Source organism: Chiloscyllium plagiosum, chromosome 24, assembly GCF_004010195.1.
Source record: "Chiloscyllium plagiosum isolate BGI_BamShark_2017 chromosome 24, ASM401019v2, whole genome shotgun sequence".
Lineage (NCBI taxonomy): Eukaryota > Metazoa > Chordata > Chondrichthyes > Orectolobiformes > Hemiscylliidae > Chiloscyllium > Chiloscyllium plagiosum.
The window spans coordinates 36,670,262-36,693,602 of record NC_057733.1 but is presented as its reverse complement, the minus strand read 5'-3'; the positions used below and the strand labels follow the sequence as shown (position 1 = coordinate 36,693,602).

The 23,341-nt window shown below is 40.8% G+C and overlaps 1 protein-coding gene across 1 annotated transcript in view; it reads right to left on the bottom strand.

The window, feature by feature from the left end:
• Positions 1–1,570: 1,570 nt before the first annotated feature.
• Positions 1,571–23,341, bottom strand: part of gaa (alpha glucosidase) — a 49,198-nt gene continuing 27,427 nt past the window's right edge. The window contains exons 14-20 of the mRNA XM_043714805.1: positions 17,207–17,358; positions 15,715–15,863; positions 11,448–11,589; positions 10,965–11,063; positions 3,331–3,495; positions 2,519–2,671; positions 1,571–2,319 (exon numbers count right to left, since the gene is read on the bottom strand). Coding sequence (XP_043570740.1) covers positions 2,257–2,319; positions 2,519–2,671; positions 3,331–3,495; positions 10,965–11,063; positions 11,448–11,589; positions 15,715–15,863; positions 17,207–17,358 — 923 coding nt within the window. The 3' untranslated portion in view covers positions 1,571–2,256. The remainder of the gene's footprint in view (positions 2,320–2,518; positions 2,672–3,330; positions 3,496–10,964; positions 11,064–11,447; positions 11,590–15,714; positions 15,864–17,206; positions 17,359–23,341) is intronic.

Here is a 23,341-nt window from a genome sequence, read left to right as displayed (position 1 = left end):
CGGCTTCACCCACTGGGCCGGTCCACATCTACACGGTCACGGGGAGGGGTGTCTGTTCCTTGCCTTCTCACCATTGACAACCCAACCTCCACACACAAACACCCCCTCTCCCAAAGCATGGTACAGTCCGACAACGCACTGGGACAGCGGCCGGGTTGTTGTAATCGTCTCTTAGCAACAGAGAACATGGCGGACGGAGAGGGGTAACTTCATCACTTCCCTCATCTATTCTTAATACTTCAGTGTTCACATTTGTAGAATGTCTGTTCTTCTTTATATCACTGGTACTTCACTGCTGACGAAATCGGAAACTTCAGAACCGTTAATTAATATTTTCATTAAAACATTTCCAGACCCATCAAAACGACTACTTCATTCGAAAAATAAACTGCATTTGAGGTTTGAATTTGGAAAAAAAAACGCGGGGATATATAAATGTGCTGTCCGCAATACCAGTTTTACATTCAGATACTAATCAAAAACTATCCCAAAAATACTTTACACAATAATAGGCATTGCAGTCTCTCGGAGCCCAGAAGAGGAGATTGACCTGTTGGAAAGTGGGAGGAATCGTTGTTATGTGCATTGAAGATGTGTAATTGGAGTGAAATTATCAAAGATGCAGCTATCTGTTATGGTTCTGTTCGCCGAGCTGGGAATTTGTGTTGCAGACGTTTCATCCCCTGTCTAGGTAACATCCTGAAGCTCCACAGGAGACTCCCAAGCATTGAGGACGTCACCTAGACAGGGGACGAAACGTCTGCAACTGCATTTGAGGTTTTAATTTGGAAAAAAAAACGCGGGGATATATAAATGGAGTGGAGTGTGAATAAATAAATTGGAGTGTGACTGCAATTCCCAGCTCGACGAACAGAACCACAACAACGAGCACCCGAGCTACAAATCTTCTCACAAACTTTGTGCAGCTATCTGCAAACTGATGCCGAAAGGGATGAATGATGAATGAAGGAAGAGGCTAATATGGAAAAGGAGTACAATGGCTGAGCAACCAGCCCCATAAAAGTAAAAAGGTGAATCTTCAATCACTGTACGCTTAGAATTATTTGCAAAGGGGCATATTTAGACTGCAATGGGAAAAGGCGAAGTAACTCCAAAAGAAAGAATAAGGGCTGTCTGGGATTTCCCCATGCTGAAGACAATGAAATTCTGCTAGTGCAAATGAATTTTTTTGCCTTTGACAAACCTTTGTAAAGTTGATGTAGGAATTTAAGAGTGCCTATGACAGCTGTACTAACAGCTTTAACAGCACCCTATAACCATTCAAACTGGTTGAGATGCCATGGCAGGCTGATCAGACGGAAATCAAATAGCCGGTTACTTTTCAGTTGTATTTCAGAGAGTTTGTACCAAAGGAAAAAACACACACACACACACAGTATCCCACAATTCTGCAGAATTTTGCAATAAGTTGTCTTATGATCCTGCTCCATAGCTACCTGATGAAGGAGCAGCACTCTGAAAGGTCAATTCTACAATTTTTTTTATTAAAAATAGACCACAACCTTTCAGTCTTCCTGGAACACTTCCATAGTAAAAAAAAGACTTTCAGTGCAGTTGCATAAAATGCATAATTTTTAATTGTTGTAATCTGACCATCTCTCAATTAAACAAGTCTCTTGCATTAATCAACTCTTATGAAGCTAGGTGAGAGTTTCTGCTTTTCTATTAAAAATTTGCAATTTCCACGTAAAGGGCAATTTGGAAAACACAATGCTGTTACAATATAAAATACTGATTAGGTCAAATGACATTTTGAGGAGTAAGAAAAATAACTTTATTCTTCATTTCCTGGTTACCCGCAATCTACCATGGACCCCCTTTCTGCGACTATGAATTCTGTAAGGAATAAAGTTTGTACCATAAACAGAGAGGTCCCAAAAACTACAGCAATGCTTCCGAGCTCCTCTGTGACAGAGTACAATGTTCTTCAATTTCCTTTGAAGCTTTGTTTAATGCCATGAATGCCACAAAGGGGGAGATATCTCAAGTATAGATTCCTTTCTCCCATTTGAACCCCCCCAAATTAAGTTACAAGTTGCAATTGGTACCATGTCCAAGCACAATAAATCTTTGTTTCCTTAATTCAAGTTCAAATGACGGGCAGTAATTTTTGTCCAACTATGAAACACAATCCATAAATATTCCTTTTAACGATTGTCAGTAGTATCATTGGTTTATGATTATTGTCTGTTCTGTTCTGGTAGGTTTCTTGATAGGTGCAGGTTCTGCTTCACTTCAGACCCAAGCAATTGTGAACTGTTCTTTTAATAGAATAGACAGATTCTGCAAATTTAATACCTGAAAAGGAAAAAGGAAAATCAAATATAGGAAATGCACATAACTATCAAATACATTTATCTATATTTGCTTGAGTATATTAAATACTTTACATTATGAACTTGAAAAACTTCCTTCAGTTAAAACAAATCAAATTTGAAATTATGACTTGTCTATCAACTGTCTTAAAATGCTATCTAGACAGAGCCTATGCTCTTACCTTTGTGTCTGTTCTGTAAGAGAAGTCAGACATCCAGAATCCATTAACAGAAACTTTCTGTGGGGCTGACGGAACTCCAAACACCATGACACTATCCAATTTAAGGCCGTCTATCTGGCTATTCAAATGGATTATTTCACTGAACAGCACATTCTAAGTGTGTGTGGAAATGGAAGAGGGCGTGGAAAGAAAACAACAATTAATAAACTGCCACACAAGGTCAGTATACTTCAATCTCACACTGAGTGTATTACAATCTAGAAGTATGTAGACAAAAACACCGATTTTGGACAATTTTGAATCTTCATCTGAAGTTTACTTTTGTAACCTTCATTAAAAAGTCCCAAATTAGTTTAAATACATTGATCAAAAAGGAAATTTGCTGAATTCTGTTTAATAACAAGTTAGGATCAAGAAAATGTATGAAATGTATAATGTTGCTTTTGTCGTTTTGTATTTATTTAAATCTAGTTTCCTCTTTAGGATTTCCTAAAGAATTACTCCGGTTGAGGAACTTAATTGCAAATCATTAGGTTTTTTTGCTATTGTTAATATTCTTCTATAATTATGAGGTGCAGCATTATATCAGTACTATTTGCCACATTATAGGTGGGTTACACTGAGATAACTAACTACCTTCGTTATGCATTTAGAGTTTCACGTATAAAGAACGAATCAGAAATTCTTTGACTCTGACAAATTATTAGAAAGTCAGACTGTCATTTTGTTGTCATAGCTAGAGTGCAGATGTGTTTCAAGGCAGGATTCGAAACAATCAATATTCTAAGTATTTAAAAATCAGCCACACTTACATTTTTTGCCAGAAAGATAATTTCTGTATAATCACCATTTTCATAACTCAGCAGACTATCACCATCATCCCAGAAGAGTTCTCCTCTAGCAATTCCTTGATCAGAAAGTGCCACAATCAGACTAAATGGGTTCCTACGAGAGGCAGCAGTTGTAGTGTTGGGTTCCTTGATTGAAAGTAAATTAAAATATCATCACTTGGGTAACCATAATTATCAAAACAAAGGAAATACATCAGTATTAGTTTTTGCTTATGAAAGTACTTTATACTGCACATTTAATGACAAGAATGAAGTAGTAATGAAGCAGCTGTCAGAACCATGGAACACCAGGGTCATGGATAGTAATGCAAACTAAAACATGGTCTGTTACATTATCACAGAGTTAGAGAGGCATGTTTGACAGCAGCATTTGATGAACAATTGAGTCTAAAATGAGGGTGCTGCTCAGTTGGAATCATAATATGCGACATACAATTATATTCAATTCAGTGTTTTGGTGGCTGCCAAATTCTGGATCAGAAGAACTAAATTCCACACCTATAGTGTGAAAGCAGACCATTTAGCCCATCAAGTCAACACTGATCCTCCAAAGAGCATCCCATCAGATCAAACCCTCCTATCTCTGTAACGCTGCATTTCCCAAAGCTGATCCACCTAACTTGCACATCTTTGGACTGTTTGATTCTTTTGCAACTTGTCATAAGTGTGTTGTCTAATACCGTATCAAATGCCTTTTGGAAGTTAGTGTACACCACATCAACAGCCTTTCATTCATCAATCCTCTTCAAAAAACTCCAGCAAGTTAGACATGACTTTTGCTTTAGCAAATCCTCGCTGTACCTTCCAAAACAATTCATGGGAATAATAATAATTACCTAAATATTGTTTCTGGAATTTTCCCAGCAAAGATAAACTGACTTATCTGTATATTGCTGGGAAAATTGTTACAACGTTTTTTGAAAAGGGAATAAATGTTTTTAATTCTCCAACACTACTCCTGAATCCATGGAAGGTCAAAAAATAATTGGTCAGCGACACTGCAATTTCCAATCAATGTACATGGATGCATCTCATCTGGCCCTTATTAACTTAGGTATTAGATAAACTATTAGTACTATTAGTATTAATTTGAAACCCTTCTGGTGACTGAGTTTCTTCCTGTCACGATGGCCTTGGTAGTATTTGTTTTTTAGCCAATGACAAATGACAGGTACTCATTTAACACCTCAGCCATTCCCTCCAACTCTATTTTGATTTAGTCCCTTCCGTCCCCTTCACTGTTTTGATCAGACAGCACTGCCCTTTGATGTGAAGGGCAGTGTTTGTCACTGGCCACCCGGGTGTTTTTCTATCTTCCTGGTGGTGGAATTTGAATAAAGATTGGTGCATTTTGTGTCTTTCACTGTGTCTCACACCTGCACACACACACCATGGGTGCTGGGGAAAAAAAATAATAAGCACTATCGCACTTAGGTGGTAGTGTGGGGGTTAATAAAAAAATAAACAGGACTGGTTCACACAAAAAAAAAAACACCTCAGCCATCTCTCATGTACATGTGTAAATCCCATTTTTGGTATTGAAACAGCCCTACTCTTCCATTTACCATGCTTTTACTATTGCTGTGATTATGGATGATTTTTGATTGCCTTTCATATTAACTGCTCGTCTTCTCTCATAATCCCTCTTTGCATCTTTATCTCCATTTTGGCCCCCAAGTGGTCATTGTTTCCTGACTACCTATTCACTGTTAAGAAGGTACCAATAAGAGATATTTAGATTTCATTTTATATTACCTGCCAATCTAGTTTTTGTATTGTACAGGGTAGCACATTTTTAAGTGGTACCCAATAGAACTGTATAATAAAACAGTTCCTGCCTGACAAAGCCAAAGGAAAAGCTGAAATACTATAGCAATGTGCATTCCTAGCTGAAATAACTTGCAAACTACAAAGAAAACTTCAGTGAAGAAAGCAACTTGCTTGCAGAGAAATCTGTAAAAAAAGTTACAGAACAGGTGAAGTACAATATTGTACCAGTACAAGTACAATAGAAAGATCTTTTAAACAAAAAATTACTTGTACAATTAAAAGTGGGGCTTTGGGTAGTGTTGTAGAACAGAGACCAAGGAGTTCAGGTATGTAGATAGGATGGTTAAGGCAGCATTTAGCACGCTTGCCTTCATTGCTCATTTGAGTTTAGGAATTGGGGCTTTATATTGAGGTTATCAATGGCATTGATGAGGCCTCTTTGGGAGTCCTGTATCCAGTTCTGCTCACCCTGTTATAGAAAAGATATTAACCTGGAGAGTTCAGAAAAGATTTACCAGGATATTGCTGAAGATGGAAGGTTTGAATTATAAAGGAGGGGTTGGGACTTTTTTCATTGGAGTGTATGAGGTTGAGGGGTGATATTATAGCGGTTCATAAATCATGAGGGGTATAGATAAGGTAAATGGCAGGTTTCTTTTCTCTAGGATAGGGGATTTCAAAACAAGGGGACATATCTTTAGGGTGAGAGGAGAAAGATTTAAACATAAATATGGAACCCATTCGTTTTTCAAACAGAGTGGTGTGTGCGTGGAATGAACTTCCAGAGGAAGAGATGAATGTGTGTACAGTCACAATGTTTAAAAGATATTTGGATAAGTACATGAATAGGAAATGTTTGGAGGGATATGGGCCAAGCACAGGCGTGGGACTAGTTTAATTTGGGATTGTGGCTGGCACTGACTGATCGGAGCGAAGGTCGGACGGTTTCCGTGCTGTATGACTCCATAACCTGTATTGGAGGAAATACAATCAGGAAAGAAATTTAAGCTTAAAAACCAAAACCTTAGCATCTGAGGAGAGAACTATTTTAAAAAAATTTGAAACGAATTGCAGATCACAAACAATGGAACCAACTTTTGCTGCAGCAGCAGGAGGAGCGGTGAGATGGAGGACCAGGGGCTGTCGGGAAGGTAAATCAATCCTTTAATAACTTATCTCGTGCATAGGTGGACTGCACGCTGAGTGGGAGCGGACATAAGACTGCTGAGTAAGTGAGGTAATATATTTGGGCAGTTGCTTTACCTGAAGCACTACTTAGGTAGTGTCTCCCACTCATCCTCCTCCTCTAACCAAAAACAAAGGGTTCTGTGTGCTGATTCACTGAGTTTACTAGTCTTTCAATAGTCTCTTTGGGAATTCAGAACAGTGAGAATGGATGTTAAGGCAGTTGCATGCTCCTCCTGTAGGATGTTGGAGGTAAGGGTCGCCACTAGTGATTCCACTGACTTCATACGTAGGAAGTGCACCCAACTCCAGCTCCTCGGAAACCACATTAAGGATCTGGAGCCTGAGTTGGATGAACTTCGGATCATTCGGCAGGCGGAGTTACAGGAAAGTAATCTCACCTCGGGTACAGGAAAAAAGGTAGATGAGTTACAGTCAGGGGACGGAAAGAGATTAGGCAGACAATGCAGGGATTCTCCTGTGGCTGTTCCCCTCAATAATAAATATACCATTTTGGATTCTGTTGGGGGTGGTGGGGGAACCTACCAGGGAAAGCCATAGTGGTCAGGTCTCTGACATTGAGTCTGGCTCTGTGGCTCAGAAGGGAAGGCAGTAGAACAGAAAAGCACTAGTGGTAGGAGACTCAATAGTTAAGGAATGGAAAGCCAATTCTGTGGTCGTGAATGGGACTCCGAGAAAGTATGTTGCATCCTGGGTGCCAAGGTTCAGGATGTCTCTGATTGAGGGGGAGAATGAGCAGCCAGAAGTCGTAGTGCACATTAGCCAATGACATAACTAGGAAAAGGGATGAGGACCTAAAAAATGATCTCAGAGTTAGGTTGGAAGCTAAAAAGCAGGATGGGCTGAGTCGTAATCTCAGGATTACTAACAGTGCCACATGCAAGTGAGGTGAGGAACAGGAAGAGAGAGTGCAGTTAAACAAATGGCTACAAGGCTAGTGCAGGAGGGAGGACTTCAGATACGTATATCATTGGAGTACCTTCTGGGGAAGGTGGGACCTGTACGTGAAGGACGGGTTGCATTTAAACTGGAGAGACACCAATGTCCTGGATGGGAGATTTGCCAGAGCACTTTGGGAGGGTTTAAACTACTTTGTCAGGGGGATGGGAACTAGAGCTACAGATCAGAGGAGAGGATAGTTGTTGAATGGGCATAAATAGAATGCAGAGAGTCTGTCAGGAAAGATACACAGTTGATAGGGCAAAGGGATGGGTTCAAGTGTGTCTGTTTCAATGCAAGGAGTGTCAGGAATAAGAGGAACTTCGAACATGGAGCATAACTTGGAACTACAATGTTGTGGCCATAACTGAGACAGGGGCAGGAATGGTTGCTGGATGATCCAGGGTTTAGATCTTTTAAAAAGAACAAGGAGCGGGGTAAGGGGGTTGTAGCATTGTTAATTAAAGAGTGCATCACAGCTGCAAAAAAAAAGAGGAGATTGTTGAGAAGGGTTTGTCTACTGAGTCAGTATGGGTGGAAGTCTGTAACAGGAAAAGGAAGGATCAGTCACTTTATTGGATGTTTTCTGTAGACCCCCCCAAAATAGCAGAAGAGTGATTGAAGAACAGATTAGACAGCAGATCTTGCAAAGGTGCAGATGTGACAGAGTTGTTGTTATGGGTGACTTCAACTGCCCCGATATTGATTGGAACGTCCTTAATGCAGATGGTCTGGATGGAGCCAATTTTATCAGGTGTATCCAGGAAGGATTCATGACTCAATATGTAGATGGTAGGCCATATTGGCTTTGGTGCTCGGCAACAAGCCAGACCAGGTGTCAGATCACTTGGTGAGACAGCATTTCGGTGACAGTGACCACAACTGCCTCACCTTTACCATAGCCATGGACAGGGATAGGAACAGACAGTATGGGAAGGAATTTAATTAATGGAGGGAAAATTATACTGCTATTAGACAGGAGTTGTGGAATATAAATTGGGAACAATTGTTCTACAGGAAATGCACAACAGAAATGTGGATGCTGTTCAAGGAGCACTTGTTGCGAGTGTTGGATAACTTTGTTCCACTGAGACAGGCAAGGAATGGTAAGGTGATGGAGCCTTGGATGATAAGAGAAAAAGAGCTCTCGTCAAGAGCAAGAAGGAAGCTTACTTAAGATTGAGGAAGCAAGGATCTGGCACAAAGTTATCCCCTACCTCTTGAGACTCCAGACACAAGTTCCCTCCACTATCACCCATCGGCCCTACCCTCTCTTATCATTCTGTTATTCCTCATGTAAATGTAGAACACTTTTGGGTTTCCCTAATCCTTCCCAATCAAGGCCTTTTTTTTGTCCCCTCCGAGCTCTTCTCAGTCCATTTGAGTTCTTTCCTAGCTACCCTGTTTACATCCTCACACTCCATGGGAGTAGTACTGGATGATCGGAGAGAGGCGAATGTTGTTCCTCTGTTCAAGAAAGGGAATAGTGAAATCCCTGGGAATTACAGACCAGTCAGTCTTCGGTTTGTGGTAAGCAAGGTACTGGAAATAATTCTGAGAGATGGGATTTATGACAACTTGGAGAAACATAGTTTGATTAAAGATAGTCAGCATGGCTTTATGAGGAGCTGGTCATGCCTCACAAGCCTTATGAGTGCTTTGAGGATATGATGAGGCAAGTTGATGAAGGTTGATATATATAGATTTACAGGCTGGGGCTGTTTTCCCTGGAGCTGAGGGGTGACCTTATAGAGGTTTACAAAATTATGAGGGGCATAGATAGGATAATTAGAAAAGTCTTTTCCCTGGGGTCGGGGAGTCCAGAACTAGAGGGCATAGGTTTAGGGTGAGAGGGGAAAGATATAAGAGAGACCCAAGGGGCAACCTTTTCACGCAGAGGGTGGTACATGTATGGAATGAGCTGCCAGAGGATGTGGTGGAGGCTGGTACAATTGCAACATTTAAGAGGCATCTGGATGGGTATATGAATAGGAAGGGTTTGGAGGGATACAGGCCGTGTGCTGGCAGGTGGGACTAGATCGGGTTGGGATATCTGGTCGGCATGGAGGGGTTGGACCGAAGGGTCTGTTTCCATGCTGTACATCTCTATGACTCTGACTCCTGTAGGGCATTCGATAAGATTCCCCACTGTAGGCTCATTCAGAAAGTTAGGAGGTATGGGATACAAGGAAATTTGGCTGTCTTGATACAGAATTGGCTGATTAAAAGAAGACAGCGAGTGGTAGTGGTTGGAAAGTATTCCGCCTGAAGGTCGGTGACCAGTGCTGTCCCACAGGGATCTGTCCTTGGGCCTCTGCTCTTTGTAGTTTTTATAAAATGTCATGAAGTGGAAGGTGAGTTAGTAAGCTTGCCGATGACACAAAGATCGGTGGTATTGTAGATAGTGTTGAGAGCTGTTGTAGGCTACCACAAGACATTGACAAGATGCAGAGCTGAGCTGAGCAGTGGCAGATGGTGTTCAACCTGGACAAATGTGAAATGAGTCATTTTGGAAGGTCAAATTTGAATGCTGAATACTGGGTTAAAGACAGGATTCTTGGTGGTGTGGAGGAACAGCAGGATCTTGGGGGCCATGTACATAGATCCCTCAAAGTTTCCATCAGGGTTGATAGGGTTGTTAAGGCATCGTAAGGTGTTTTGGCTTTCATTAACGGGGGGGGGGGGGGGGGGGGGGGAGTGAGTTAGTTTCAGAGCCATGAGGTTTTTCTGCGGCTCTATACAACCCTGGTTAGTGTACTTGTGGAATATTGTGTTCAGTTCTGGTCACCTCATTATGGGAAGGATATAGATGCTTTAGAGGGGGTGTAGAAGAGATCGACCAGGATGCTGCCTGGAGGGCTTGTCTTACAAAGAGATGTTGAGTGAGCTGGGGCTTTTCACACTGGAGAGAAGGAAGAGAGGTGACTTGACAGAGGTGTACAAGATTAGGGGAGAGGCATAGATAGAGTTGGTAGCCGGAGACTTTTCCCCAGGTCAGAAATTGCTGTTATGAGGGATCAAACTTTTAAAGGTGAGTGGAGGAAGGTATAGGGGAGATGCAAGATAGGTTCTTTACACAGTGTTGGGTGCGTGGAATGCACTCAGGTCAGAAATTGCTGTTATGAGGGATCAAACTTTTAAAGGTGAGTGGAGGAAGGTATAGGGGAGATGCAAGATAGGTTCTTTACACAGAGTGTTGGGTGCGTGGAATGCACTGCCAGCAGTGGTAGTTGAGTCAGAGACATGAGGAATATTTAAGCAACTGCTGAACAAGCACATGGACAGCAGTAAATGGAGGATTGTGTAGGTTAGGTTGATCTTTGATTAAGATAACCATGGGCCGAAGGGCTTGTACTATGCTGTACTGTTCTGTTTCTATATTCTAACTCGAGCCGTTCAATCGCAGGCCTCATTAACAATGCAATTTAATCAGTGAGGCGAGACATGACCAGGAAATAAGACATGTTAAAAAAAAAGGCACTTCAAATGAAGCAAGAGGATAAAAAAAGGTTAAAAAGGGGAGCTTTTGAAAAAGGATTCCCTCTTCTGTTACACCAAAATTAAATATCAGCAGGCAAGAAACCTGGGAATGGAAATCAGGTTGATTGTTTAAGAAGCATCTGAGCTCTTATCACTCACTTTGTACCATTCATCTCCACTGAAGTCATATATACCCTTACCTGTGTAGGTAAAATGCATCCTCCTCGTATATGGACATTAATAGTATCCAATGGCGCCTGCAGTATTATGTACTGACCTTTGCTATGGATAACAGAACCCTAAAAAAGGTTAAAATAAGATCACAGGAAGATATATTAAAATAAAGGTAAATTGTACATGTACAACCAAATACTACACTTAACTAAATAATTAGTTTGATTTTAGCTGAATCAATGTGATTCACAGATTTGAATAAAGTAGATATTTTGTATGGGGTTTCCCAACCTAGCCTTCATGTAGTAAGTGCTGAGCACATAAACTAAACTAACAAAAAAAATGTGCAAGGCAATTGTACAAGCATTTTGGTCTAATTTGAATGCTGTGTCAGATCAGAGAATGGCACAAATGTAGATTGCAGTAAGCCCATGGAGTTAGTACTATATACAATCCAAAATGGCATTGGATGCATCATAGTCAAGAATGCAACATAACATAACACTTACATCATACAGCTTGTACCATGTTGTTGGAGGAAAGTAGCCGGACACTTCCAATGCTTTAGGTTCCAATACTGGAGTGATGAGGAGTGTCTCACCCCACATGAACTGACGATCAATGCTTGGAGTGTTTGGATCTTGAGGGAATCTAAAGCAAAGGATAGCATATTGGTATATGAATTAACTCCAACACAAGAGATCTGACAAAACTACTTGGATTATTTTTCTTAAAGATGTCCTAAAGGAGACATTATAATTGCTCCTGACAAGAAACCACCCAATGATAACAACAGTGAAGGACATCCTTATAAACATTTGAGAAATCGCTGGTAAATGGGGTCTCAAAAATTTCAGTATTTCACTGGTGAAATATCAAACAAATTTAACTGCTCTGAGGTGAATTTGAACAACTGGTCCTCTTTAAATAAGAAACTGTCTACAAACATAAGCCCACAGTTACTCCAAGCATCTGGCTCAGATCACAATTAGATTCAAGATCATTTTGTCCTTTTGACATCTCACTTGGTATATGCAAGTTGCATGTAGACTATATTGAATTATAATTTAAAATACAAGGTGCTTAAAATTGTATACACTTTCAGGGTCCAGCAAAAATAATTACTGTTTGCAACTGGGTCAATGATCATAGGAACATTCAGCACTTACAGCCTGCCATTCAACTTGATTAAGGTTAATTCACAGATCAACTCATTTTACATGTCTTTATTTCAAATTATTTAATACATTTAGCCAACAAAAATATATTTATCATGCTCAAAAGTTTCCTTGACCTCAGTTATCAGTCTTTTTGGGGAAGTTCCACATTCCTCCTATTCATTCCATGGAAAATGTGTTAACAGATTTCATTCCTAGAAAGTCTAATTTTAAAATAGGTCTTAAATAGTCTCAAATCCTACACTGAAAAAAAAGTTTCCTTTTATCGAATTGATCAAAACTCTTATTATAAAACCGCTCTGTTAGACCATCCTTAAACTATTTCAATGAAAGGAAGTACAAGCCAAGTTTCTGTAGTTTCTCCTTAACACTTCAGACCTGTTATTGTTCTGACAAATCCACACTGTACCCCTTCCAAAATCAATCTTTTTCCTGTGGTTCGCTCCCCAATAGAAAACTTAATACTTCAAATCATGTTTGACCAATGCTTTGTGCAGCAACAGCATGATTTAATGCTATTTGTAATTCTGTCCCCTTAGGGGAAAAAAGGCCAACAAACAAAAAAAAAAGTTAGCTTTTGCAATAGTTTAAGTGAGCTACATGCATATCCAAATTCCTTTGTGGTTTCTTGTTGCTTACCATCAATATTTATCAATTCATTATTTACAAATCCAAAGCAAGTAAGTTAATGCTTTCACAATGGAACTGTGTGTCGTGCACTTTCCTTTTCTCGCTTATCACACTACTTACTGTTTCCTTATAATTTACCATCATCTACAGACTTGCATTTAAATGTCTATTCCTCTAAGCCAGATAACATTGCTGGTAAAGGACTGAAGCTTCAACAATATCACTCAACACATCCTGAAACCTAATCTATATGCCCACCTTTACTCAATATCCTGAGTACCGTTTCATGAAAATTCATCAACATCTCAATTTAAAATGAATATTTCTTGCATAAATTGCATTTTGAAGAGCTTTTCCAAAGTTCATTCACGTAATGTGTTCAGTGGTTAGGCCAACATTTATTGTCCCCATATAACTGCCATTGAAGGTATCGTTCGCTGCGGTCCATGTGGTGTAGGTACACCCATAATGTTATTAGGAAGTTCCAAGATTTTGCCACAGTGTCAGCAAAGGTGATATAGTGCAAAGAGTCAGGGTGGTGTGTGCCATGGAGAGGAATTTGCAGATGGTTATTTCCTTGTTGCTGCCCTTTTCCTTACTATTAGTGATAGAGGTCACAGGTTTGGAAGAAACTGTGTGGGGAGTCTTGTAGACAATAGATACTACTGGTATTGTGAATGTGGTTGAGGTAGTGAATGCTCAAACCATTGGATAGGGTGCTCATTCAAGTAGTGTAGTGTTATTGATGGTGTTGAACTTCTTGGAATGTTGTCAGAGGACTACAGCAGAGATGTGCTGGGATTGAAATGACCAATCTCCCATACTACAACCACTTTGTGCTTGGTATGACTGTAACCAGGAGAGATTTCCCTTTGATTCCCATTGACCCCAGTTTTGCTGTGGTTTCTTGATGCTAATCTCATTCAAATGCTGCCTTTATGGCAAGGGAAGTCACCTGCTCTTCCCTTCAAGTTCAGCTTTTCTATCCCATGCTTCAGTGTAACCAGGATCCGAGTGGGCCTGAAAATTCAAACTAAGTAGATTATTGTTGAGTAAATGTTGCTTGAGAAACTTCTTCACCCAGAAAGTGGTGGCTGCGTGGAATGCTCTGCCCCAGAGGGCAGTGGAGGCCCAGTCTCTGGATTCATTTAAGAGTTAGATAGAGCTCTCAAGGATAGTAGAATCAGGGGTTATGGACATAAGGCAGGAACAGGACACTGATTAAGGATGATCAGGCATGATCATATTGAATGGTGGTGCAGGCTCGAAGGGCAGAATGGCCTACTCCTGCACCTATTGTCTAGATAATCTTTTGCTGATTGAGTGTAGACTTAAGGGGTACTAACTGTCAGGTTGGATTTATTCTGCTTTTTGCCAAGTAGATGCCAGTGGTGCAGCTGTACTAGAACAGCTTGGCTAGGAGCATGACAAGTTCTAGAGCACATGCCTTCAGGCTTCATGGCTTTAGTGGGCGGCACGGTGGCACAGTGGTTAGCACTGCTGCCTCACAGCGCCAGAGACCCAGGTTCAATTCCCGCCTCAGGCGGCTGACTGTGTGGAGTTTGCACATTCTCCCAGTGTCTGCGTGGGTTTCCACCGTACTCTGGTTTCCTCCCACAATCCAAAAATGTGCAGGTTAGGTGAATTGGCCACACTAAATTGCCTCTAGTGTTAGGTGCAGGGGTAAATGTAGGGGAATTGGTCGGGGTGGGTGCACTTCAGCGGGTCGGTGTGGACTTGTTGGGCCGAAGGGCCTGTTTCCACACTGTAAAAAATCTAATTTTAAAAAGTATTATTCCTGGAATGTTGTCAAGGCCCCACTGCCTTCCTAGTATCTGGTGCCTTCAGTTTTTGATAAGACATGGGGTGAAGCAATTTGATTAAAGATTGGCATTTTTGGTGCTGAGGACCGCGGGAGCTGATTGTGGTGGTTAACAGCCAATCTAGTTATTCTCGGCATACAAAGTACACACAGTTATGCATTAACATAATTTTTTGAACACCTTTCTTTCAGCACATCTGGCTTAACATGCTTTCAAATACTTCAACATTTTATCCTTTGTACTGATGTGCTCGACTCCTCTATCAAAAGGGATGGGAATATTTGAGAAGCTTCCTCTTCCAGTGAGTGGTTCACTTGTCACCAACCTTTCTGACTAGATGTGGTAGGGCTACAGAGCCTCGATTTGATCCAGTGGTGTGGGATCATTTAGTTCTGTCTCATCCCTCCTTGCACTGCTTGACTTGCATGTTGTGTTGTAGCTTGAATAGACTGACATCTCAATTTTACATAGGTCTTTTGCTGTTTTTTGTATGCCCTCGGATACTTCATATTGAGCCAAGATTGATCCTCTAGCACAGTGATAATGATAGAATAGGGGCTACGCCTCACCATAACGTTACAGAGTGTGGTTGAATAAGTTCTACGTGCTTTTGTTTCACACGTATTTCCCACTCTTGAATGGTCTGCTTCCAAAATGCAGACAATACCTCTTTGCCCAAGATTCTCTAGACAGTTAGTTACTCTTTACTTGTTCCTCCATTATCTTAAACTTTTAATTAAAATCACAATGTGCCGAAAAGAAATACAATGCTAGTTTATGTAATCTTTGAGTAATTTGTATTTTGGAGTCTGGACATCATCTTGGTAAATCATTGCTCCAAATATTCCATAGCTTTCCTTAAATGCAGTATTCCGACTTGCTTACAGTACTTTTGGTGTATTCTAAGCAAATCCTTTATTCCAACTGTCTTCTACCTCCCATTCATTACTGACATGAATCATGATCACTTCTGGTTCCATGTGTTCTCGTTTTGGATTAAAATCATACTGAACTAAAATTAATCCATAGGCAAAACAAGATTTGAATTAGTGTCAATTCAGCTTTCTGTACAGCTATTAATTACCAATCTCACTAGGGAAGATTTCTTTTTTTAAAATACATAGAAATTGAAAAAGGCAACTAACTCAAATGACAATGGCCGGACAACCATTTCTCCAGCTGAGTGAGCTCTGTGAAAAAGTGTGTAGAGGAAAGGCAACAACATGTATCGCAAGAAGAGAGCTTTTCGCATTGCTGATTGTGCGGACTCACTGAAGACATATGGCTCCTGAGACTGGAAAACAAAATCAAATTCATTTTACAATTGGTATTCACATCCAGAAGTAAAACGTCCATTTACATCAGAAACCGTTTTATAGAGATTGTGAAATGAATGGAACTAGTATTAGGTCTCAACCTTCGAAACTATTGAACAAATGAGCATGCAGAAGCAGATCACAGAAATGATCTACAAGATCAGATCAAGGCATCACCAGCAGCTGACTTTGGACAAATCCTCAAAAGTACCTGACAGAGTGAGGATGGCCTGGAACTAATTTTTGCTTACATTAATATTGAAGTCTGGAAGTCAATTAATGTCCAATTTCAAATATTGACCATCTCTGCCGAGATACTGCCAGATCTACTTAGGTGGGAAAAAGTGAGCCTCGTTCCCGATGAAGGACTTATGCCCGAAACGTCAATTCTTCTGCTTCTCGGATCATGCCTGACATGCTGTGCTTTTCTGGTACCACACTTTCGACTCAGATCTACTTAGTGTTTTTAGCTTTATAAGTGCTTTGCTTTCATTCTTTTGGAAGCCTTTTTTTGAACTAGCAGAGTACACTTCCTGCACTCTAATCTTAAAACCTTAGATGCTAATTTTTTTTAATATAAAAAGGGCAACATCCAAAAGATCTCAGACTGAGCTTCACATTAGAATTTTCATTCCTTTCCCTCATGGTGTCTTTCCCATTGTATACAGTAAGCCTTTAAAGAAAGTCAATCAATCGAATGCTTTGTTTTATTGAGGCATATAATCCATGACCAGTGCAAGATTTGTTCTAATGGTGTTTGCTATGTGAATGGGTGCTCGTCTACTCCCTGTTTTCAATTGTGTCCAGTCTCCATTTCTGATCTCACAATCATTGTCTTATGCCTCCCATCTACTTCCGGAACACAGCCATGCACCAGTTTCTCAGACGAGTGTTCCTCTTTCAAATCCAGATTCAGACTGGAACTGAAGCTCCAATATTGTGGAAGGGAGGGTCCAAATGGTTCAGAAATGCTGGACTTTTAGAATTCATTCCTTAAAAAAAAATTTCCTTTCAAAGTTGCTCTTCTCCCAAACCCTCCTTCAGCTTCTTACCAAACATTGTTAAAAACTAAAAGAATGACACAGGGTAAACTTTGCTTTGGAATTAATATCCTTTTCCATTTAGAAATGGTATAGGTAACTCTGAAAGTTTTTTTCACAGGATCTATAAACAGGATAGAATTCTTATGATTAATCTTTTAATTTCACACTGCATTCGAAAAAGGTACTCTATATATACACATACACACACTTCCAAAATAACTAAAATTAGTAATTCAGTAAGTCAATGTCAGTTACTTAATGGTCTCTAAAGGACTAACCGGTTGTTTCCAGTCATTGTGATTCCGCATAAAGGGGTAGAATGATCCAAGTTGCATCCAGCGCACACAGAGTTCTTCAGTGGTGGTCCAATGAAAACCACAGACATCTGCTCCAACAAGGGGAACTCCAAACATGTTAAACAGCATTATTGCTGTGAAATACACAAAATAGAGTTTTATCTGTTATTTTACAATTCAAAGCTACTAATAAATAATTATTATTCTATTGAAAATTTAATAAAAGGTTTTAAGTTTTTTGTTGCATGCATACACCATACTCTCAAATTTACATTATGCTTAAACCAGAATTTATCTTTATATACAGCCAGAGAGTCATACTGTATGGAAGTTAGAAATATGAGCAAGCAGCTGGAATCAAAATAAAAACAAGAAAAAAAAACACCATCTGACACTTCTGTAGTGCATATTCTAGTGGCTGATGTATGGTCTGATATAGAGATGGTCAGATGAAGCAGCAACTTGACCATGGATTCCACAGAAAAATCCCAGAACAACAAGGTTAGAATAAAAGTCATGATTTTTTTTTTTTAAAAAGTCACCTTTCAATTGGTTGACCACAAAATTTTCACTTAAGCAGCCATTTAGCCAATGACAATTTTTTTCTCTTGAATAGCTATAATATCTTTATTGCTCACAATTTTTTTAATGTTAGTGATATGTTTTGATACATCAGAAAGCATAATTAAAACTTACCGTTAAATATCAGAAAGCAAAAATTGAGGAATGACTATGAGCTACCCTCAGACAATTCAGAACTTCTCATACATTCTCAAGCAAGCATGCTGCTGAATAGTCACAGGAAAAGTGAGCAGCAGGCCATTCAAACTTGCTTTATTATTTAATGAGATTTCAGCTGATCCTCTTAACAGCACTTTCCCACAGTAACCGCATTCCTTAATGCTCTTTATGTTCACAAATCTATCAATCTCCATCTTGAAAATATTTGATACTTGAGTATTCTGAGTATCTGCGACTCCTCAGATACTGAAGCAGTCCATGCTCAAATGCAACAAGATCTGGACAATATCCAGGCTTTGGCTGACAAAGTGGCAAGTAACATTCGTGCCACACAAATGCCAGACAGACAATGACTATGATCAATAAGAGACACTAACTACCGCCCCTTGATATTCATCAGTATTACCATCACTGATTCCCCACTGTCAACATCCTTGGGGTTACCATTGACCAGAAGCTCGACTGGACTCACCACATAAACACAGTGGCTACAGGAACAGGTCAGAGACTAGGGTTACTGCAGTGAACAACTCACCTCCTGATACCCTAAAGTCTATTCATCATCTACAAGACAAGTCAGGAGTATGATGGAATACTGCCCACTTGCCTGGATGGGTGCAGCTCTTCCAGCACAAGAAATTTGACACAATCCAGGACAAAGCAACCTGCTTGATTGTTTTTGGTGTGGTGCCATTCAGTCGTTCCATCACAGCTTTCAGCAGCAGCAGTGTGTACTATCTACAAGATGCACTGCAGAAACTCAAAGATCCTTAGACAGCACCTTCCAAATCCACGATCACTTCCACCGAGAAGGACAAGGGCAGCAGGTATTTGGGAACACCACCACCTGCAAATTCCCTCCATGCCACTCACCACCCTAACTTGGAAATATACTGCCATTCCTTCACAGTCGTTGGGTCAAAACCCTGGAATTCCCTCCCTACCGGCATTGTGGGTCAACCCACAGCAAGTGGACTGCAGCAATTCAAGAAGGGCAAATAGGGATGGGCGATCAATGCTGACCAGCTGATGACACCCAAGTCCCACAAATGAATAAAAACAGAATTCACAGCTTCACAGATAGAGAATCATGATTCACAATGTTAAGTGAAAATGCTTTCTGAACTTCAAGTCCATGATGATACAGGCTTAATTCTGATAGTGACTACTACATCATGCCCCCCAAAGTTTAGTTTCTCCAGCTGATCTGAAGATTCAAATCCCCATATTATCTTTGCAACGCTCACCTCTAACTGTACTAATGTCTCTGCTGGCCACACACAACTTGGGTCACCTTGTAACCATATCTTTATTGTGGTGATTAGCATCAAACCCATTTATTTCTAACTGTACTATTAATTCCTCAGATGCATTGTAAAGATTTAGTCAGGTTTAAACTTTATTACTTTAATCCTCCTCCCTCCATGTCATTTTATCCAAGGTAATAAGGGTGTTATTGACTAAAATCCACACAGAGTGGTGGGCGTTTGGAACACATTACCAGCAAAGGTGGTTGAGGCAGGCACGGTAGATTCATTTAAGATGCGTCTGGACAGATGCATGAGTAGGTGGGGAGCAGAGGGATACAGATGCTTAGGAATTGACCGACAGGTTTAGACAGTACATTTGGATCGGCTCAGACTAGGAGGGCCGAAGGGCCTGTTCCTGGGCTGTAAATTTTCTTTGTTCTTTGTTCTAAGATCGGTTCTCTCAAAACCTGCGTTACTATTTTTTATCCAATCACTGCTCTGCTTAGTAACCTGGAGTTTGTCTAATATCAGTTTGTGTTAATTGACTGAAAGGAAAACTTACATTTAGTGCCTTTTATGAAAGCCTGGCACCCAAAGTATTTCAGGACCAATTACTGTAAATACTTTTGACTGTCTAGTTACTCTTAAAAAAAGGAAGCATGGCAGTCAATTTATGTACAGCAAGTTCCCACAAACAACATGAAAAAACAGCAGATAAACTGTATGTAAAGTCAGTTAAGGGACAGATATTAGCCAGGGCACTGGGAATAATTCCATGCTCTTCAAAAGAGTGCCAACGGATCTTTTACGTCCATCTGAAAAGGCAGGCTGGTTTAATGTCGCATCTAAAGATTCTCACAAAACACTGGAAATACATCGAGGGAAGTTATTTGGATGGAACTGAGAAATAAGAAAGGGATGATCACCTTATTGGGATTGTATTATAGACTCCCCCAATAGTCAGAGGGAAATTGAGAAACAAACTTGTAAGGAGATCTCAGCTATCTGTAAGGTTGGGGATTTTAAATTTCCAAACATCGACTGGAACTGCCATAATGTTAAAGGTTTAGATGGAGAGGAATTTCTTAAGACAATTTTCTGATTCAGTATGTGGATGTACCTAGCTGAAAATGTGTTGCTGGAAAAGCACAGCAGGTCAGGCAGCATCCAAGGAACAGGAGAATCGATGTTTCGGGCATAAGCCCTTCTTCAGGATGTACCTACCAGAGAAGGTGCAAATCTTGACCTACTCTTGGGAAATAAGGCAGGGCAGGTGACTGAGGTGTCAGTGGGGGAGCACTTTGTGGCCAGCAACCATAATTCGATTAGTTTTTAAATAGTGATGGAAAAGGATAGACCAGATCTAAATGTTGAAGTTCTAAATTGGAGAAAGGCCAATTTTGAAGGTATTAGACAAGAACTTTCAAAAGCTGATTGGAGGCAGATGTTCGCAGGTAAAAGGGACAGCTGGAAAGTGGGAAGCCTTCAGAAATGAGATAACAAGAATCCAGAGAAAGTATATTCCTGTCAGGGTGAAAGGGAAGGCTGGTAACTATAGGGAATGCTGGATGACTAAAGAAATTGAGGGTTTGGTTAAGAAGAAGAAGGAAGCATATGTCAGATATAGATAGGATAGATCGAGTGAATCCTTAGAAGAGTATAAAGAAAGTAGGAGTATACTTAAGAGGGAAATCAGGAGGGCAAAACGGGGACATGAGATAGCTTTGGCAAATAGAATTAAGGAGAATCCAAAGGGATCTTACAAATATATTAAGGACAAAAGGGTAACTAGGGAGAGAATAGGGCCCCTCAAAGATCAGCAAGGCGGCCTTTGTGTGGAGCCACAGAAAATGGGGGAGATACTAAATAAATATTTTGCATTAGTATTTACTGTGGAAAAGGATATGGAAGATATAGACTGTAGGGAAATAGATGGTGACATCTTGCAAAATGTACTGATTACAGAGGAGGAAGTGCTGGATGCATTGAAACGATTAAAGGCGGATAAATCCCCAGGACCTGATCGGGTGTACCCGAGAACTCTGTGGGAAGCTAGAGAAGTGATTGCTGGGCCCCTTATTGAGATATTTGTATCATCGATCATCACAGGTGAGGTGCCGGAAGACTGGAGGTTGGCTAACGTGGTGCCACTGTTTAAGAAGGGCGGTAAAGACAAGCCAGGGAACTATAGACCGGTGAGCCTGACCTTGGTGGTGGGCAAGTTGTTGGAGGGAATCCTGAGGGACAAGATGTACATGTATTTGGAAAGGTAAGGACTGATTAGGGATAGTCAACATGGCTTTGTGCGTGGGAAATCATGTCTCAAAAACTTGATTGAGCTTTTTGAAGTAACAAAGAAGATTGATGAGGGCAGAGCAGTAGATGTGATCTATATGGACTTCAGTAAGGCATTTGACAAGGTTCCCCATGGGAGACTGATTAGCAAGGTTAGATCTCAGAATACAGGGAGAACTAGCCATTTGGATACAGAAGTGGCTCAAAGGTAGAAGACAGAGGGTGGTGGTGGAGGGTTGTTTTTCAGACTGGAGGTCTGTGCCACAAGGATCGGTGCTGGGCCCTCTACTTTTTATCATTTCCATAAATGATTTGGATGCGAGCACAAGAGGTACAGTTAGTAAGTTTGCAAATGATACCAAAATTGGAGGTGTAGTGGACAGCGAAGAGGGTTACCTCAGATTACAACAGGATCTGGACCAGATGGGCCAATGGGCTGAGAAGTGGCAGATGGAGTTTAATTCAGATAAATGCGAGGTGCTGCATTTTGGGAAAGCAAATCTTAGCAGGACTTATACACTTAATGGTAAGGTCCTAGGGAGTGTTGCTGAACAAAGAGACCTTGGAGTGCAGGTTCATAGCTCCTTGAAAGTGGAGTCACAGGTAGATAGAATAGTGAAGGAGGCGTTTGGTATGCTTTATTTTATTGGTCATAGTATTGAGTACAGGAGTTGGGAGGTCATGTTGTCGCTGTACACTACATTGGTTAGACCACTGTTGGAATATTGCGTGCAATTCTGGTCTCCTTCCTAGCGGAAAGATGTTGTGAAACTTGAAAGGGTTCAGAAAAGATCTAGAAGGGTTGGAGGATCTGAGCTACAGGGAGAGGCTGAACAGGCTGGGGCTGTTTTCCCTGGAGCGTCGGAGGCTGAGGGGTGACCTTATAGAAGTTTACAAAATTATGAGGGGCATGGATAGGATAAATCGGCAAAGTATTTTCTCTGGGGTGAGGGAGTCCAGAACTAGAGGGCACAGGTTTAGGGTCTGAGGGGAAAGATATAAAAGAGACCTAAGGGGCAACTTTTTCATGCAGAGGGTGGTACGTGTATGGAATGAGCTGCCAGAGGATGTGGTGGAGGCTGGTACAATTGCAACATTTAAGAGGTACTTGGATGGGAATAGGAAGGGTTTGGAGGGATATGGGCTGGATGCTGGCAAGTGGGACTAGATTGGGTTGGGATATCTGGTTGGCATGGACGGGTTGGACCGAAGGGTGTTTCCATGCTGAACAACTCTTTGACTGAATGGCTTTGAGGTATGTAGGGAAGAGGTGTTGGAAATTCTGGAAAGGGTGAAAATAGATAAGTCCCCGGGACCGATGGCATTTAGGATTCTCTAGGAAGCAAGGGAGGAGATTGCAGAGCCATTGGCCTTGATTTTTATGTCCTCGTTGTCTACAGGAGTAGTGCCAGAAGACTGGAGGCTAGCAAATGTGGTTCCCTTATTCAAGAAGGGAAGTAGGAATAACCCTAGTAACTATAGGCCGGTGAGTCTCACTTCTGTTGTGGGCAAAGTCTTAGAGAGAATTGTAAGGGATAGGTTTTATGCACACCTGGATAGGAATAATGTGATCAAGGATAGTCAGCATGGTTTTCTGTAGGGCAGATCATGCCTCACAAACCTTATTGAATTCTTTAAGAAGGTGACTAAGGAGGTGGACGAGGGGAAAGCAGTAGATGAGGTGTATATGGATTTTAGTAAGGCGTTTGATAAGGTTCCCCATGGTAGACTACTGCAAAAAATACAGAGGTATGGCATTGAGGGTGAGTTGGAGGTTTGGATTAGGAGTTGCTGGCTGGAAGAAGACAGACGGTAGTAGTTGATGGCAAAG